Genomic DNA, 19,364 nt, shown 5'->3' on the forward strand with positions numbered 1-19,364 from the left:
AGAAAATAGTACATGGTAAAGCCTTTTTTTTTTTTTTTAAACTTTGGAACAGAGAAAGTGACTTGAAGATGCTCAGTTTAAAAAAGAAAAAAAAATGAAACAAAACAAAAACCCTCAAACCTTATTAGCAGTTACCATCTCTACTGTACAGATGATTTCTCCCCACACCATCCAGTGCATTCACAGTAAGTAATAAATGCAGCAGTGATTCCGCCCTTCAGAAAAAGCAAAGCCAAAGAATAATCTATTGTCAGAGACATCAATTTTACTGTTTTTTTCCAAGCATGACAAGTTACGTAGAAAAAAAAAAAAAAAAAAGTCAGAGCACAACAGGTTTGAAGTTAATTGCCACCATTTGTGTTTTTTCTGTGGACATTAATTCACACACTTTAATGTTTCTGAAAAATCCCTCCTCCCCAAACCTTAGATGTGGGCTTCAGTAAGTACCTAACAGTGGAGGGGGTGGGGGTGGGGAGAGAACCCAAATACAAACCCCAAAGCAGGAATAGTTTAGTTTTCTAGTGTCCCTACAGTTACACTGCACCTTGTAAATTCCATATCTTTTATCTACAGTCAATCACACAAAAAAATTTAAGAAAGTTAAATTGGTTCACTCAAGCTTTGCCATAAGAGAACTAATGCTTTTATTAACCAAAAGTGTAAACGCCGTCTCGAGAGGCAAGGATTCAAAACTGTCAAAACTTCCCCCAACCCCAAGTGGGACTGCCTTACTGGCTACCTAATGGGCAAAAGGTTAAGTCTCCTGAGGAGATTAGGAACTGAAGCATTTGCAGAGCCAAGATGTCAGTATACTCCATTGTTCAGTTGGGACTCGGACACCTCTGGATTACAAGCAGTTTAAAAGGAAGCATTCCTTCTCTGCTAGCAGGTGCTTTGAACACCACTACTTGCCAGGAAAAGGCTTAAGAGATTGAGTTCTGCACATACTCAGAGCTCCTAAAGAGTCATTAGGACTTTTGCAAGGAGAGGGAATGAAGACAGAGCAGTTTGACAAAGTACAAATGAAAAGCTTGCATCTTTTCACTGACTGATTCACTTCACAAATCACTGACAAGACTGATGTACATATTTCTGCACCTGCACTTTTAAAAGCAGATAAAATATTTAATGTAATTTACAATGTATTTTATCAGCTTGGCATACACGGTGAATATAGAGTATATCAAAGTAGTTGACAGTTTTGGGCTTGTGCAAGCCCTGCAAAAATATTACTTCAGGTATCTGCTAAGAAAAAAAACCACCTAATCAGTGTGCCATCCAGAAGTGATACAATTCAGTCTACCACAAAATACAAAGGGCTGCAAAAACATATTACCATTCCAACAATGTATATAAGTTATTAAATAATAATGATCCGATTTAAAAGAATATAAATGAAGCCTTTAAGTAGGTCTTTTCTACATGCATATTATTCCTCATTAAAGAAAAATATGTAAAAAGGCCATTGGTAATTGCTTTGTTAACCACTGTAGAAAATGCCAATTCTCTGGTCACAGACTCCACTAGTTTAGCACTTAAGGTCTCTGCAGTGTTACAAGTGTGATTATTATTATTATTTATTTATTTTTTTTAAATACTGTTAATTCTATTACTCCATTGGTAAAGAATGTGTGACTTAGAATATGGCAGTCTTCAGGTTGAGAGGATAGTGATCCACAGTTTTACAGTTATCCAGAAGAACAGCACCCTCCACTGCTCTGTACTTGTGGCTCATCATCAATGATCTGTACACCCCGCCTTGCAGTTCCTGACTGACTGGAACCATTGCCTCTTGCTCTTTCATCCACTTGAGCAGTTTCTATCATTCCTGGAAAAGAAGGAATTCCATTAGGATAACATTCCACTACAATTTAAAAGACATTTTTCATTTACTATTTCTTTACTTTTCAATTACTTATGCTCCATGCACACAATCAACCTGGTAACTAATAATTGAGCAAGAAAAAGAAGTTGTTTACCTTTCAAAGCTAGAGATGTAAACATTTTTAGTCTTTAGTTTTATTCCATAGTTTAGGTCCCATAAGTCTGGAATACCCAAAAGCTATAGGCGCCTAAAGTTGAGTTTAGTTTGAATTTAGGACTGAGCAGACTTGTTATGGGTAACTACTGAACTCAAGTCTTCGTTTGCAAGAGGAACAGAGAGTTCCTGCTTGTTGTCTTGGAATTCAAAAGAGACAATCTTCACAGATTAGTCTCTTAGGCCCTCAAGAAGGGGTATTCATTCAAAATAGTTAATTGCTGCATCCACAGAGGCACTTTGATCCCAAACTTATTCCTGAATGGTCATAAGAGACTTGGGATGCCATGCAACAAGCTTCTGAGTTTGAGAAAGAAGGAGATAATTTGAAGCCAGAATTCCAGAGGCAAGTTCTCTAGAACAGTGTTGGAAAGAACTAAAAATAGTAAAAAGGATCATAGGAAAAACTACAGCTCAAGTTTTCAGTTTGAGAACAAGAGACAATACACAAGGCAGCACACTCAGGGGGAGTGAAATACTTCAAAGACACTAACATTTTACACTAAAATTGCAAATTAGCATGCCGGTTGTTAATTATTATAATACATATTCAGTCCAAGTAGCTTGCACAAACAACACCCCCCCCCCCCCCCCAAAAATAAAAACAACCCCAACTTTCCTCATTTGCTTTACAGTTTAATTCAGGGAACTGGGTCAGATTTACCACACAACTATATGATCTAGGACTTCAGGTCTCAAAGTCTGACATAACCTTGAGCCATTGTCTGCAACATAAAAAAAAAAAAAAAAAAAAAAAAAAAAAAAAAAAAAAAAATAAACAAAAAACCCATAATACTTACTTTTACAAAGGTCAAGGAAGAGTTCTTCGATGCCTTTATTCTGTTTGGCTGAAGTATGATAGTGTTTTGCTCCCACTGATTCTGCATACCTGTATATAATGAAGATATAGAAAATGCTTGAGGCAGAGTTCAGAGCATTAAAATTCAGTACAACTTTGTACTTTAGAAGTAATGGGGAGTTGGGGGAGAAGTGCACAAGACATCCTTCATATTTAGAAGCAACTTGTATGTACCCATGTTTAGTTAAAAACTCTGCTATTTAAGTTTGAAACTGCATGCCTATTAGAAGCCAATTTTAAATAATACAGGCAACCCCTGCTTAATGCTGTTTCACTTAGCGCTGCTTCACTATAACACTCATTTGAAATTGATACCTGATTTCACTTAGCACTCAGCACATTTCGTAATGCTTGCGGTTGCCATCTTGAGTCATCAAATACTTTCAGTTTCACTTAATGTTCGGTTTTTCAGGAACCAATTAAGAGCGCTAAGCAGGGGTTGCCTCTAGTTTTAAACTGCATTTAAGATTAGAGAAGGAGGAAGACTTTCAATTTAGTTATTTAGACTTCATTAATCCTCCAAAAGATAGATTTCTCCATGTTGGCTCCCATGTTAACAATACCAGTAATATAGTGGCAGAACTAGTAGTTTGTTAGTTAGCTCCAATTATTAAACAGCATTGCCAATACTGGTCCTTTGGTCTTACAAGACCATTGTCACTCTTGCAGTAACAATCTAGTTAGAAACTAAAAGGGTTTAACTAGCAAAAGAAATGTGAAGAATCCTGCCCCCCACCCTGGGACAGATGCACACACTTACGTTTCTGCCTCTTGAACTGAAACATGCCTCTCTTTTTCCAAGTCTATCTTATTCCCTGTTGGAGAGAGAAACACCAATCTTAAAAAGCCTTCGTACATTAAGTAGAACAAAGTGAAATGGATGAACTGAACAGCCAGTAAGTATAAACAGAACTGGAGGGCAGAAACCAGAAGGCGGCCACCTCTTCACAGAAGAGGCCAATCTAATTCCAGTCACACTCCTTCCTATTTGCTCTTGTGACCCAATGAATTTTACTGAAGCTGGGTCACTGGGTAAATAGGCAAGATGGAGGGTGTCCTCAGCCCTCCTAAACACACACCATGGACATTGTGACATGGAAGATGTAGGTTCCAAGCTCTGGAAGACCAAGTTCTAGGTTTTCTATTTCCTGATCAAGTGCCCTAATCATCACCCTATTAAACCAAGAAGTGGGACAAAATGTTGTTATTTTTTTTTCCTTCCAGATGCTTTATATATGCACTGAAGATTATTTTCACGTTAAGTGTTACTTGTCCGTGATCTTTTAACATGCCTGCTTAAGTAGATGCATCATTAACATATAGCATCTATTCACATCTTCTCACATTTTCCATTTAGCAGATGTCTGATTGGTACTATAGGAACAATGTTTAAATGGGGGAGGAGGGGGACAAATACATTTAACAACCCTTTAGACTCAGTCCTTTAAAAGAAACTGGGATCATCTTACTTATTTTAGAATTGGTCTTTTAGTACAGCAGACGCACACTTTTTAATGTTTAAAGTAGTCCATTCAAGTGCATAAGTCCATTTAAAGTGCTTAAACATTTGGAATTAGAAATATTTTAGACCAATAAAAGGAAGATGAACATGCACTCAACATTTTCTTGGAAAGGACAGATAAGACAAACAGTACAGGAAATCACAGTAACATGCAGTAAGTATTTGTGGAATTTATTGTTTAAGGCTTCCCCCATGCTCCCCATAGAACTTATTCTACTGCCAGGGAGAAACAAAACAAGACCACTTGTAATTGCCTTCTTGTTTAGTGGAGAGGATAACACCTTACTTTTCCTGTCACTAAGACAAAGAGCAAGGCAACTTTGACAAATACTCTTGCACATTCTAGTGAGCCTGCTAGAGGCAAAAGTAATTTAATAGCTGACTGAGACAAAATATTCTAACCATTCCACTATAAAGCAAAACATCTTAGTCACAAGACAGAATACATTTAGAATTGCATAAAGGAAAGGACAAACTTACCAACTATACATAAACAGATCTCATTTCCCAACATTTTTCTTAATTCCTTGACCCAGTTTTTCACCTGCATATAAAGTATCAGCAGTTAAAGTTTATTCTACTTTTATATACATGTATTACTACTTTAAGGCATTAGGGTATTCTCCCCTCCCCCCACTTAAAGCTGATAAACTACATCCATGGTAGCAAATATAGAAGTCACATTTGCTTTAGGAGTTGAGCACAAGCAAGGGTATTGATGCATTTACCAGCTACTGCTTAGAGCTATTCACTTGCACCACTTAACATTGGCACTAGGACTGATACACCAAGCCTTGGTGACAATTCACTGCAGCAGACGTCACGGAATTGAAAATAAATGGAGCTGGAAAGGCAAGAGACCCAAAACCCTGAGGCTGCTGTTACATGCTGCTAGATGAACTATTAAAAGAAAAAAGTAACCTAGTGTGCTTCCTTAAACATATTGGTATTCCTTCTACATTTATACCAGGTGGTAGACCAAATACAGAGTTTTTGTATTAATCTTTACTTTTACCTTTATTATCCATCAGCAATTAAGAATAAGTCCCTGATCTAAGGATTTTACAGTTTAAACATAACAATAAGACGGATGTAGGAACTGAGATGTACTATAATTATACAATAAATATTGGGATGTTTCATCACATGAGGTACAAGCCTGCCAATCTTTCAGGAAACTGAAGTTTATGCAGAGGCAGGCAAGACGCTCTATAATGGCAGGATGAAGTGTGGTGTCACAGATATGATAATACTGGAGAAAGGGTGGAGGTGATACTAAGGAGATTAATGGCAGTAGTTGCGAGTCCTGGAGTTTAGCTCCTGGAGGCTGATGAGAAAACCAGCCAGGAGTAAACAAAGCAAGCAAGAAACTTGCGTACTGGGAGTAAAATAGTTGTGTAGAAGCTGAGCTGGGTCCGATTAGTTTCTACTCAGAAGACAAGATAAGTCTAGCGGGGTAGGAAGAAAATGGAGGAAGAGAAGTTCTTTGCTAGTGTAAACTAACCTGGGGGAGCCAGCCAGCACGGGACACCAAGAATGGCCCCTTCTAGCCCAGCTGTATTCTGATCAAATGCTTAGGTACAACTAATTACTTTGTGATTGTAGTCATTAATTAGTATTGTCAGAGTGCTATATAAAGTATAATTCTTATTCTGTTACAGATTTTTAGAGCATTCATTTAAGAGTTGGCACAAAACAGCTACTGCCTTTATTTAAATCCAAAGACCATTTTAGCTGGAAAAAATGACAGAGTCAATTCAATTCCAACAAAGGAAAAGATAGGTCTTGGAAGGGAAGAGAAATGGAGGAAAAAACACCTGTTGTTTTAGCAGGTGGCTAGGGATGAAGCAGAGAATTCTGTTCGTATGTTTTGAGACATGATCACTGTCTAGACTTAATTTCTAAAAATAGAAGCTGATGAGGAAAGGCAATAACTGCAATGCATCCAAATTAAACCATCAAGTTTTATATGCTACACATTAGTCTGTCTTTTAACAAACAACACCGAATGCTTCACAGTGGAAGAGTAGGTAGCAAGAATATCTACAGAAACCTACCCAGTATGAAGCTAATAAGATATATGGCAAAGTCCTGGAACAGACTGATACTGCACCTCTTGCAACAATTCTTTTTGCATAGCAGTAATCCAGGGGTATGGTGTTCTTAAACATTAAGTTAGTAGCAATGGAAGATTTAGAGAAAAGTTACAATAAGGTGCATCCATAACTAGTATTACCGTGTTCAATGATTAGATAGCAAGCCATTGATGACAAAGTGGAAAGAAGTATTAAGTAAAGTTTTCTAGGGTCTATCCAGGATCAGGCACTGAATGATGAACTATTTGTAGGATGGAACTCAGTGTACACTTGGTAAATTTAATTAGAGTTTAGACATTTTGGAAGATGGGATTAGGATACAAAGTAACCTTGATATATTGGATAAGTGGTCCAAAATTAACTGGATAAGCTTCAAGAAGTGTGAAATTCTGTAATTAAGAGGAAAAAATGCACACGTGAACTAGAGAACAACTGGCTCAACTACAGGTCTTGCAGTAAGATCTGGAAGTTAGTGTGTCACAAGCTGATCAGTGTTTTCCTTTTGTCAAAGTTATATTTACACACACCCTTTTCCCCCTCTCCAATCCACTAAACAAGCACAGTGGATTGTATTTACAAGACTGTCATTTGCAGGTTAAGAAAAGTGATTCTCTTCCCTCTATTCAGCACTAGTGAGACTTCACCAGTGAGGGCTATGTCCAGTTTTGGGACCCATGCTTACAGACATAGAAAATCTGTAACAAGTTTAGACAAGAAAAATTTGAGGTCTAGCAAGCATGACTTACAAAAGAAAGGCTGGAAGAACTGGAATCATTCAAATCTGGAGAAGAGACCAGGAATTTAAAGTAGACCATCTTGAAATACATGAGGCCATTACAAGGAGGATGGAGGTCACCTCTGTGACTACTGGGGACAGCATAAGAATTAGCAGTCTTGAACTACAATAAGGGAAATTTTTAGGCTGGATATTAGGAAGATCTTTCAAACTAAGGCCAGTAACTTTGCAAGTTTAAGGTACTAAAAGTTAGATGACCAATATTTACAATCCTAGTGTAAGCACCTGATGCATACGCAAGTCAGAATTTAAAAACAAAAACCAAAAGGCCCACAAACAACCATACCAAGTAGAGCTTAAAATTCTTTCCAATTAAAGAGTCGAGAGCAAATAGAGAAAGAGTTCCAGCTTCAACTAAAAATTATTGCTTTAACATTTATTTATTTTTATTTATTTATTTATTTTTATACACAGAGACTTAAAAATTGTCTAATAAATATGCAGCAGTCAGTTGAGAGTGTTCTAACTTATCTATATCTCACAAAGCACATGCTTTGTTACTGTTGAAATGCAAGTTTCAGTGTGGCATAGGCAGACTGCAGGTAGATGTGATTCCCCCCCCCCCCCCCCCTTTTTTTTTGTGGCCCCCCCCCCCCCCCGCCACTTTTTGTGGAGAGGAAGTAGTACCACAGTACCTTCTGAAAAGAGTCTTCATCTGTTATGTCATATACTAAAATAGCTCCATTAGAATCTCTGTAGTAAATTGGACCCAATGCATGAAATCTCTCTTGGCCTGCCGTATCCTGCATTGATAAACACATTTACGTTAACCTTCATTAAGGCAAAACTCGGAAGAAAGCATTCTAGAGCAAAGTTAGAAATATAACTTCATTAGAAATCAGCCTTCATTACTTGAGTTCCTATGCTTAAAAATATTAAGCAAAAGATTTGCTTTGTTCACTTAAAACCACCATTTAAGCATTCTTAAAACTTCAACCCCCCAAAGTCAATTGAAACAAGATAAAGTAAAAGTTAACATACCCATATTGCAAGATTTACTCTTTTTCCACCAATGTTTAGCTTCTTTGTAAGAAAAGATGCCTAAAAACAAAGAAACATGAAACATACTGCAAATGAACTGCAGTGACTTTATTGGCATGACTAATAACTTTAAGAGTAGCCAGCTATTTATATGAATACCCGAACCCTAGAAAGCAGTTGGCACTTTCTTTTTTTTCTTTTTTTTTTTTTAATTCCTAACATGCTGGTAGGAAAGAAAACACGATTAACCAATCCAGACAGAAAACAACAACAACCACCACCTAAGATTAGAAGACAGATCAGGTAATGTAGACAGAACAATTAATCTATCAAAGGATTAATTAGCCACTTCTGTAGAAATCAGAGAACTTAGGATCTCAAAAAACAGGTTGAGAATTATCTGGTTTTGCTTGGCTAGCTGCTTTTTAAGACAATTTTTGGCTCCAACCATTTTGACTGGCCAAATGGTACTAGTTTTTGCCAGAACAACATTTCATCTGTCTGCTTAAAAAAATCCCTATCCAACTTTGTCAGCCAGGGAAGTATTTTGCTGTAGTCCAACCTGAACGAAAGCTAGCCTCATGCTTTATGCAGTAGTTTCCAAATCACTTGTTTTGCTGCTAATATTTCTGAAACTAAAAATAGTATCTGGAGGCATCACTTACTTTATCCCTGGATAAAGTCCGACTATTCTAGATTAAACAGAAGACAGCAACACTTACTTCCATGTATCCACTAAATTAGCCTTAAACATGATGTCTAGAAGTTGTCATTCTTTAAACCCCTTCTCTACCTATCATTTCAGGGCTATCCAATTGGTGGCCTGCAGGCCACATGCAGGATTAAACTGCAGCCTCAAGACACCCTATCGGTCATTGCTTCCTTTATGGCTCTGGCCGCTGCTGCCCTCAGAGCACCTAGGCTTCCACTCCCCCTGGGGTCAGGGCAGCAAGTCCGTGGGAGCCTCCAACTCTGGGATCCAGGTGGCTCCTTGAGGAAGGCAAATCCACACAGCACCAGGACCTCCAGGTGGCTTGTGTGGCTGGGGGAGTGAGAAAGACCATGGGGAGGGTTGGGAGTGCGAAGGTGGGGGTGAGGGTGTCATAACCCAAAGTTGTGGGTTTTTTTTATTTGAGTGTGCTTCGGCATCGCTAAATCATGTTCCCGACAAACTGCAGCTCTTTTGCACGGTGGAGTGTTCTGCTGCAACAGAGAACCCGTGTGCAGGAGCTTTTCCCACCAGTTCTGTAGCTTTCTTTGCATAGTGCATTTCTTTTGCATTATAGCAATGCGCGATGCAAGGAGTCACTGCCATTTGTATTAGGATTCGCGCCACATTATTGGCCCGTCTTAATGTAAGCACACGTGGCAGCTAGCTATTGGCTTGCTAGCCGTACAAAAGGCTTGGGTGGTTTCCGCCCAAATCGGAGAGAAAGAAAGCACGTGGAGTTCGGGAAAGGAGCGCGAGGATCTCTAAGCGCTGCTGATCCATACGAACCCAACTTTTTCCTTAAGAGGGCAACAGAGGTTTAATTTATCGAACCCACGGAGCTTCAACAACTCCGCGGGACTTATTTACCGTCCCCTCGGAGCCTTAACGACTCCGAGGCAACTAACCTCTAGCCTCTCCCCGTCGCCGATCGCAGCCCAGAGCGGAGCTGAGCCTGGAAAGCTGACCAGCCTGCACCGTGACCACCTTGGGTGCAAGTAAATAATCTTTTCAATCAACCATTACGCCTCCGTGACTGATTCTAGCTCGAGCGTGCCATACTGCACCACGGTATTTTCCAACCCCGCGTACCCGGGCTACCGGCCACAGCCTGTGTACACACAAAGACGGGCCCCTGGCTCGTTCATGGCGACCCAGATGGGATCAGGAGAGAGCTCACACATGGCGATCCAGGCGGGATCGGGAGTCGGCCCGCACAGAGGGTAGCAGAGATAACACAGCAGAGGAACCCATGTGTTCTGCAATTCATGGTCCTCAGCCATGAAAAAAGAAAGAAAGAAAGAAAGAAAGAAAAAGTCAAGACACATGCACATACCTCCCCGCTTCAAACTGTAAACCTGTCTAATCTGATACTTCCCTAAACTCAATCTGTCAAAATATATGCATTTCTAAAAGTGGTTCAAGTGCTCCATTTTGGACTCTAAGAGCAGAACACATTTGTCTAGAAGTAGAGATGCACTGATATAAAAAAGAAATCGCCTAACGGATCAGCACTAATAAAAAAAAAAAAAGGGAAATGACATTGTTGTGTACCGACTTTTTTGGATTGTTGTAGCCGATAATGTTTTCCGGTAAGTATTCCTTCCGGCCAGGGCCCCAGAGTCCCCCTTGCCCACAGAGTTGGGGCCCCTGGATGCTGGACTGGAGGGCTCCACACAGCCCGTCACAGGCACTGCAAGGATAGCCCTGCCTGCTGCAACTGGCACAGACACTTTTACACATGCTCTAGGTTCCATCAATTTTAATAAGTTTTAAAACCAATTTGTCATTCTTATTTCAAAATGCACTTTAATTTACTTCACTACAAAATTAACTCATTGACTCTTTCCAGGTGCTTCTCATCTTAAATTCAGAATGTGTTATATGCAAATCATGTCAATTTTAGTGTTATAATGTATACAGTGAACAGCACTAGTAACCTGATAGAAAGCAAATCCATAAGTCTGCCTGCATATCAAGGGGCAGGGCACCTAACACGATCTGTAGGCAAGGAATTTTTTAGAGATACAATGGACAGACTGTGATTTAGCTGGAAGATTTAAAGCTGTTTTTTTTTAGATGGTGCAAGAGATTTTAGTTTATAATAACATACCACAACCTTAAGACTACTAAGCTTGCAAGGTACTTGTGAACTGCTTATATATTGTTTTAAATTAAGCAAGCTTTTTACTGCCTGCTACATAAAATGAAAGATAGACCAGAAGAGGCTGACATGCACTACTTGGCCACACAGGTCAAGTGCTGCAAAAAGAGCAGCCTTGTACAGAAGAATGTCACTGGTAGCAGAACAAGCATTTATTCTTTTTCCTTAAACTCCTAGGAAATGGCTCATTTCTCAACATCTTTGTATTTGAATTACTGCTTTCTATTTAGAACCCCTGCTCCATGCAGGTGTGTTCATAGTATCTGGCACATCGAAATTATTATGAAAGCTTATGCCTCTCTGAATTACTATACAAAGGTGCCACTTTGTCCTGGCACTTTGTTCATATAGTTATGAATTAGGAAGACAGACAAAGGGGAAGAAAACTAAGAAACTATATTTTAAAAACTTGCTTTTCACAATATACATGGATGAGCCTAGAGGGAGAAAAAAAACCCAGGATATTTGATACCTATCTGTTCCATGCCCCTTCTGGTAGTTTCTCAATAGGAAGTTCCATTCATTTAGAGCTTACAGAAAAATGCACTGTAACAAACTCCTTAGAAAAATGGCACATTACAAAACAGTTATCGATTTCTATGGGGGCTAGTTGTTTAATAAGAATAAAAGTTTGGAGACAGGAAATAAAACCCTGTTATGGCAAAACTTTCTTATTAGGAAAGTTAAAGAGGTATGCCAATTAAGACTACTAATTATGTAAAATTATCTAAAAATAAATAAATGGTAAGTGATTTTAGTGTCCCTTTCCTTTGGAACACACTGGAGAAATGGAATCAAGAACTGATGCAGTCCATGTTCTTCTCTGAACTTCTACTTTGAAATTGGGCAAGCAAACTTAGTTTCTAGACCTTTGGTGCTAGGGGAAGGTGGGGTGGGGTTAAAGACAAAATTGCAAGTAACTTATTATTAGAGCATCACTTGCAATTCTTTGGGCAGAAGTAACCTGGTGGTACCCATCTCCTCTTCAGGTGTGGATGGCTGTTGGCTATTGTGAGCTCATCTGCCCAATGACAGCCCAATGACACGTTGTTTTCAGTCCTGCTGGGTCTCTGTAAACTCTCCTCATCTGGCAGACCAAATCGGGGTGCTGGTTTAGTCACTGATGACCCAACTATGAGATGGGTTGCATTAGGCTACATGGTACCAGTGGCAGGGTAAACCCTAACCTGACCACTTGGACCACCAACGTAAGAGACTGGACAGGATTAAAACTGACCGATTGTACAAAGACTGCAAGAGACTAGGAAGAATGGAGGAAAGTTACTGCTACACCAAAGGTGCCCCAAGAGTCGGCACAGCCTTGGAACCAACTTGGCTCAACTTGATTACTAGAGTAAATCAGCATATATATGGCCACACTATGACTTGTGATGTGGCCTACGTAAAAAGGAATTAAAAATCAGGCCATCTGTACAGATTGTCAGCAGATTAAAACAGGTGGAAGTGTTCCCCCCACATTTTAAAGATCTACACATTGGTACCACCCTCAGTTTCTAGCCGTCTGTCTTTCATGAGATTATTCCCATGGCAGAGATTATAGCATCACAACACTGGAATTCAAGTTTCCCCTAAGTAAATCCACAGGTGGTCTGAACATTTAGAAGCACAATTCTTACATGGATACAGGAAGTGGTGGGGCCTGAAGTAAATGATTTCCAACACCAGCAACCTATTTTCCTTCTAGTCTGAATGGGAGCTAGGTGAACTACACCTGCCATATGTTAAAAAGTAGATATTTAGTAACATCTGCAAAGAACTGAACTAGTTCTGCATTTTATGTTCTGATTTAGATTTCAAAAAACAAGATGGACAACATTCATTTTTCTTGACTTGGAAGTCAGTCATCATTGTTTGTATTTTTGTTTGCATTCTGCCTCTAACTAGTAGAAACGTTAGGATTACAGTCAAACATAAAGCTTCTTTTCGTTTAAGCAACTTGAACTTTAGGGAGTTACACAGAAGAATAACCCTCCACCTGATTAACAAACATCATTCTTAAAGCTGTGTGATGATTGGGGCAGTGGGGAAAGGGAGAAAGTTCTCAGTGATCCCACACCTTATGATTTCTAGTATATTTTTGCTGAAGTGCACTACTATATTACAATATTATACTGTGCTTCATAAAAGAACCAAACATACATCTTGTTTTTAAGTCAAACCAACTTATTTCAAAATCTCTTCACTTAGTTTTTGTATAACAGTACTTCTACCCCTGCAATCCCGAGAAAAAGCTCCTCAGACAAAAAAAAAAAAAAAAAGATGGCTATCCATGAGAAAAATGACACTGTCAAAATGCAAGTGTTTTTATAGAAGCTTGTATTGACAATTCAGCTGGGCCAGGTCTTTGGGTCCAGGACAGGAGTAACAGAAGGAATCACAGTCTTCAAAATAGCCAACTGCCTGATGACAAAAACATCCCTGTCCCCCCAAGTGGCATGGAACAGGGGTTTAAACTTGGCTTTGTATGTACCAGGCTAGTGCCTTGGCCACCAGGCTTTTGGCTAACTTAGGACACAGCAACTTGCTCCTTTCTTCCACATCTCAGACAGAGCTTTGAAAACAGTCAGAGCTGTTCCGCACCAAACATTTCAAAACCTCAGTATTTGGGGAAAAAAAAAAGTTTCAAGTGAGCCCTAGAGAATTACTGCAAGGTAACTTTGGACAAAAATAAAACCTCCATTTGTTTTTGTCTCTTTCAGAGCTTTAGTAGAATCTCAGTCAAGTCATGAGCTTTAAATAGAAGCAACCACTTCCTCTACAGTACAGGGTTTTTGAAGCACTATAGTACTTTTTGAATTGGGCTTCCAAAACATGAGGTCAGCAGAAGACAGTACTCTCTCTCAAACAACTCTTTGAAATATGCCATCACTACTAATGATTCACTGAACTTTGTGGTGTCTTACGACTTCTCCCAGCCTTTTCCTTGTTATAAGCCTTTGATCTCTGATGAACACCTCAGCGTAAATCAACCAAAATTTTTTTAAAAATGGAGGGGGAGGGGAAGAAGAGGGGAAGTCAGATATTAAGAAATGTTATTCTTCTATGTACATATCAAGCAGGGGCATTGAACTCAAAGGGCAAGAGCTTCTTGCATACTCCAACCCTTGTGACACTTTCAAAGGCTTAAGAATTTAAGAGCAGCTTTATGAAAAAGCTATCACAGATCCTCTATAGCAGTCAGGCAGGAAAATGAACATAACTGCAGGGAGGAACAAATAAGGTATTCAATGGAAAACAAAAATCAACTGAGTTCCCTTCCACTGGTTAAAAGCACTATGCCACTATCACAAAGGCTACATTTCATTATAGAATCAATCCATATATTCAGAAACCAGGCTGAACTACTATTAACACCAAAGAACAAGAGCTAGACATCTGCAAGGTAACAAGCTATAATATCTTGCTGAATTACAGCCATAATACAAAACTAAATTCCTGTCTTAAATCTGTCTTTTATTGCTAAGAATCCATTCAAGCATTATCCAATCCTACCCATTTCACTGCTTGATCATAAGGTTTGGAAGAAAGTGAGTGTTCATTGCCCATTTTAAAGCAAGCACACCACCAAATTACTATTTAAGACACATGCCACTGTGTGACTATATGGTAGTAAAAACAGCTTTAACTGCATCTGTCATGTATTCTCTTTCCTGTAAAAAGTTTTAAAATGTGAACCGTTTATAGACTAGGTTCAATAGCACCTTAAAGACTTAAAAGCAAACACCTTATACAGCTAAACACAAAAGTTTCTTTTTGGTTCTTCTTTCTTCAAAGTATCAGAATTTACTGAAGATTGGGGCATACTTCTTGTGGCCTACTCCCACAATTTTTGCTATCCAAAAGTGTACCGTTTACAGTTCTAAAGCAGCATCTTTCACATCTGTACACTGAGGATTTATTGCCAGTCTCTTCAGACAGAAAGAACACATGGCCCTTCCTGTGAATAACATTTCTGAATGATGTTTTGTAGGAAGCAAAACAAGGTATCTTGGGGGGCTCATTTATTTTTCTGCTTTTAGTTTATAAATACAATTTAGGGGAGTTGTAGCTGGCCTCACTGCACTCAGTCTCCATACCATAACCAGTCATTCTGTACTGTAAAATTCACTTTTCAACTCCAAGTAATACCTCAATTTAAGACTTCCAGTTAAAGGATTATACCAGGTGAAAAAAAGTCAGATGACAAGCAATTTTTGGCTTTCAGTTTCACATTCTTGTTTGGCTTTATATTGGGCAACAGGGCTCTGTTATTCACAGGAAGCAGACTGTTTTGGAAGGTTGGGGGGGTTTTTTTAAGCCTCACAAGACACGGTTTAGTTTCATCTCCATCCATTGCAGGCACCTCTCCCTAGAAGCTACAAGTTACTTGTCTAATGAAGACAAGAATAGACAACTGTCAATGAAGAGTTTTAAATAACTGTCAAAAGTTTAGAGGAAACATTCTTTAAACAAGGAATGAGCCACAAACTCCAAATCTTCAAGGGGCATAAGCTAACACAAAATGCTAGAGACTGAAGTAGTTCAGCAACAAAGCCAGACTGAACAGGTCTCTGCTGTACAGTTATTCTGGGTGATGGGCACTGGGTTAAAAAAGCCAGGTTAGCTGAACCTAGTCCACACTCCATGTACTCATTGCTTCTCGCCCCTCCCCCTAACCTTGCCTTTTGTCTGGGGTATAATTCATGCTATGACACCAGACTTCTTTCCTAATGCAGTTTCAGGCCTTCTCTACCATTCAGGGTCAACAGTGGAAGAAAAACTAGAGGCTCTTCAGCACTTGATCCATTTTGCCCAACCTTTCACTTCAGAAAAAATATGTTCCAGCCAAAGTTTGCCAGGAGGTTTGGCTCTAACCCATTCCACCTGACCAACAGCGTAGAGGTGCTCTAAGCCTGAGTTAAGTTATAAAAAAAAAAAAAAAAAAAAGAGTTCTGCATGAATGATAAGGGAAGCTGAACTAAAAACCTAGGCCTACTCTATGAAGGCATGCCTTTATTCACTGAGGTTTCTCAATTTTTTTTTTTTTTTCAAATGAAACTTCCTTTATCTACTTTATCTCAAACCTTAATGAAGTACTGTACAAACATACAATACAAAACCATAAAAGGTCTTAATGTCTTAATATGTCCCACATAGTTAAGAGTGGAAGACTTAAAAAATCTAGTTGTACATAGCCAGCCCAGGAAGATTTTTTTTCTTGAGAATAAATACAAGACTGACTTATGGCTGTGTTGTCATTACACCATACCAGAATAAGAGTAAGCTACAGTAGCAGTCCTACAATGGTCACTCAGACCTCTTGCAGTCCCTCAAGAGCTAGATGACCGCATGGTTCCTATTCCTGTTCACAACTCATATTTTGCATTAGTAAAGCTGCCCTCACATCTTATGTTATATCATATAAGCAGTGCTAGAATTTCCCATATGACGTTATGAAACTGCAAACAGAGGTAGCTCAGACCTCTAAAAGTTATCCAGAACACAAGAGCGTGCACCACTTTTTTGTGAGTTCATCATGAAACCAAAAGGGCCCTGCCCACAGGCAGAAAGAACTAAGCTTCACTACACATTGCTGCTGCAAATGTGCTTTTTTAGACCCGAGTTCAGCAGACTCATGCTCCTAACTCAATAGACACAAAATATGCCAGTAGCAGCTGAGGGCAGAACTCAGCCGCTTGCACAAATGTTTGCCTTCCTGCAAGATAGAAGCCAAGACTTTTTCTTTAAAAATGCAATACAACCCCCCCCCCCAAAATTTCCTGAAATAAACCTCAGCCCACAAAAGCATGTACTGTAGGCCAGGGGTGCTCAACCTGTACCAGGGCATCATGCCCGCTGGGCTCCCTGTGCGCTGGGAAACTGGGCAGCAAGGGAACAGTGGCAAGTTACACTGCAACCCTTCCCCTGCTGCCAAGCCCTGCACAGGTGGATCGGGACTGGGCCACCTCCCCTCCCACAACGCAGCCAGCCCAGGCCCCACCTCACCACCCTGTGGCTCGAGCACGGAGCACTGCCTGTCCCGCCCGAGGGGGGGAGGGGGAGGCCAAGCACAGCGCACGTGCGGACAGACGGAAACACGTGCAAACCTCCCGCTGCCTTCAGGGGCCCGAGGCTGGCCCCGCCCGGGAAAACCCCGCCCCGGGCCCCTTCCCCGCCGGGCCGCACCTGAAGGGTGGTGATGTGCTTGTCGTTGAACTTGTTCTCGCAGTAGCGCAGCACGAGCGAGGTCTTGCCCACGCAGCCCTCCCCGAGCAGCACCACCTTGAACGAGAAGCTGCGGCCGCCGGGCGCCGTGAGGAGGGGGGCGGGGCTCAGACACCACCGAGAACGCGAAACACTGCCCTCCCGCCACTACCGCCCCCGCTGCCTCTAATGGCGTCTTCTTCCTCCTACGTCACGCGGCGCTGCGTCACGCGGCCCGCCACAGCCAATGGGAGGGGCCGCCGCTACGTTCTGGGGGGCGGGGCCCGGGCCGCGGGGGAGCTGCTGACGGGAAACAGAGGGGGCGGGCCACTGCCCCTTCCTCGTGCCTCTGCGGCTGCGCGAAGGCTGTGGGCCCCGCCCAGCCTGGGGCGGCCGCAGCAGCCGCGTTTAGAAAGGCGTAATCTCAGTACCGTATTTTCTCGCATACACGCGCACTTTACCGCCAGCCCCAAAAGTTGCGGCCGGCATGCAGTATATGCGAGAGAAAGGGCTCCCCACAAGTGTGGAAATTTGAGCGTGGAGGAGAGGTACAGTAGTAATTGATGCAGTTCTGCCAGCCACAGCCACTGATGCTACCACTGCTCCCTCTCTTCTCTCCCAGTCACAAATTTCTGGACTCCTGTGGAGCCCCCCTCCACACTTTTCCCCAACCTCGCACACAGGTTCAACCCAGTACATGGCACCCGAGCCAGAGCATAGGGTCGCACTGGCATGCAGCTATAGCCTGCCTGCTGGATTGAGCCATGCAGCACTGGTGCCCATGCATTGGATCAGGTCACATTACCCGACCTGTTGGATAGGGCCCTCTTGGGCCGCTTGGCCCCAGCACGGCTGTGCTGCGATGGGCCCTGTCACACATCCCCCAGCTCGAGCATGTGGCCTCCAGGCCTAAGCTCCTGGCACTCAGCCACTAGCTCCATCAGACCATTACTACTTGGGCTCCAGCTACATGTTACATATATTATGCAATATACTGGTTAATCCCACAATAAATTTAGGCCAGCTGCATGTGCAAAGTAATTATCACACCATACAAATGACTCCACCTATGAAAAAGCCAACCAGCTACAAAGGTAGTGCTTGAAAATGTGTAACTCTATAGCTGGTCTCGATCCAGGTTTAATGTGAACGTGTAGCGGAGCCCTTACCCATACTCCAGGGTAAGATGCTTTCTCTTGGGGCCCTGCAAAATTAGGGTGTAGGTTACATTTGGGGACAGGGATGTGTGAAAAAAATGATGATAATTCTGGAAATTCTTCATATCGGTTTCCAGCACAAGTAGGAGCTTGCCCAGTCCTGGCATTCTAATATAACAAACTCCTTAGCCCGTCTGTCTGTAACGCTCCGGGCCAGCTGCGCATGCACCGCCAAGAGGGCATGCGCCGATGGGCTGTGAGGGCCTGGAGCGTTATGGACAGAGGGAGCAAGAGAGCTGCCGCGCTGCCTCTCCCCAACAACAGCCAGCAGGGAGGGGGAGGCAGCGGGGAAAAGGGGAGGAAGGGAGAGGAGTGGGAAAAGGAAGTGGGGGAGGGGGGGTTCCAGTGGTAGCGCCTCACCAGTGCAGCACTGCAAGCAGGCAGCCCAGCAGCTGCAAGCAGGCAGTGTCTGCCGCTCCCAGAGGCTGCAGCAGGGTCGGGAAGTTGCCAGCAGCGGCATGAGAGCAAGCTGGGGGCGGCGGTGGCACCAGGCTCTTCCTGGCACTCAGGGTGGGCCACGGTGATGGGAGGGGGGCTGCTGCCACCCCAAAATTCACTGTAGCCCCCCACAACCTGTCTTCCCAGTGCTGCTGCCAAGCGCCGGCCTGAGCCTGCAGTAGCTGCCGTCCCTAGCCTGCTCTTGTCCCGCTGCAGGACTCACCGCTGCTGAGCACCGGGAAGAGCCTCGTGCAGCTGCCAGCCCCAGCCTGAAGTGGCCACCAGCCCCAGCCTGCTGTTGTCCAGCAGCAGTGGGCAGCTGCCTGGCCCCGCCGGCACA

The 19,364-nt window shown here is 41.9% G+C and overlaps 1 protein-coding gene across 1 annotated transcript in view; it reads right to left on the reverse strand.

The window, feature by feature from the left end:
- Positions 1-1,089: 1,089 nt before the first annotated feature.
- Positions 1,090-19,364, reverse strand: part of RAB21 (RAB21, member RAS oncogene family) — a 22,075-nt gene continuing 3,800 nt past the window's right edge. The window contains exons 2-8 of the mRNA XM_006026253.3: positions 17,352-17,496; positions 8,293-8,352; positions 7,947-8,054; positions 4,900-4,963; positions 3,658-3,712; positions 2,839-2,927; positions 1,090-1,828 (exon numbers count right to left, since the gene is read on the reverse strand). Of these exons, the coding sequence (XP_006026315.1) occupies positions 1,689-1,828; positions 2,839-2,927; positions 3,658-3,712; positions 4,900-4,963; positions 7,947-8,054; positions 8,293-8,352; positions 17,352-17,496 (661 nt within the window). The 3' untranslated portion in view covers positions 1,090-1,688. The remainder of the gene's footprint in view (positions 1,829-2,838; positions 2,928-3,657; positions 3,713-4,899; positions 4,964-7,946; positions 8,055-8,292; positions 8,353-17,351; positions 17,497-19,364) is intronic.

The sequence above is a fragment of the Alligator sinensis genome, unplaced genomic scaffold (genome assembly GCF_000455745.1).
Source record: "Alligator sinensis unplaced genomic scaffold, ASM45574v1 scaffold1021_1, whole genome shotgun sequence".
Lineage (NCBI taxonomy): Eukaryota > Metazoa > Chordata > Crocodylia > Alligatoridae > Alligator > Alligator sinensis.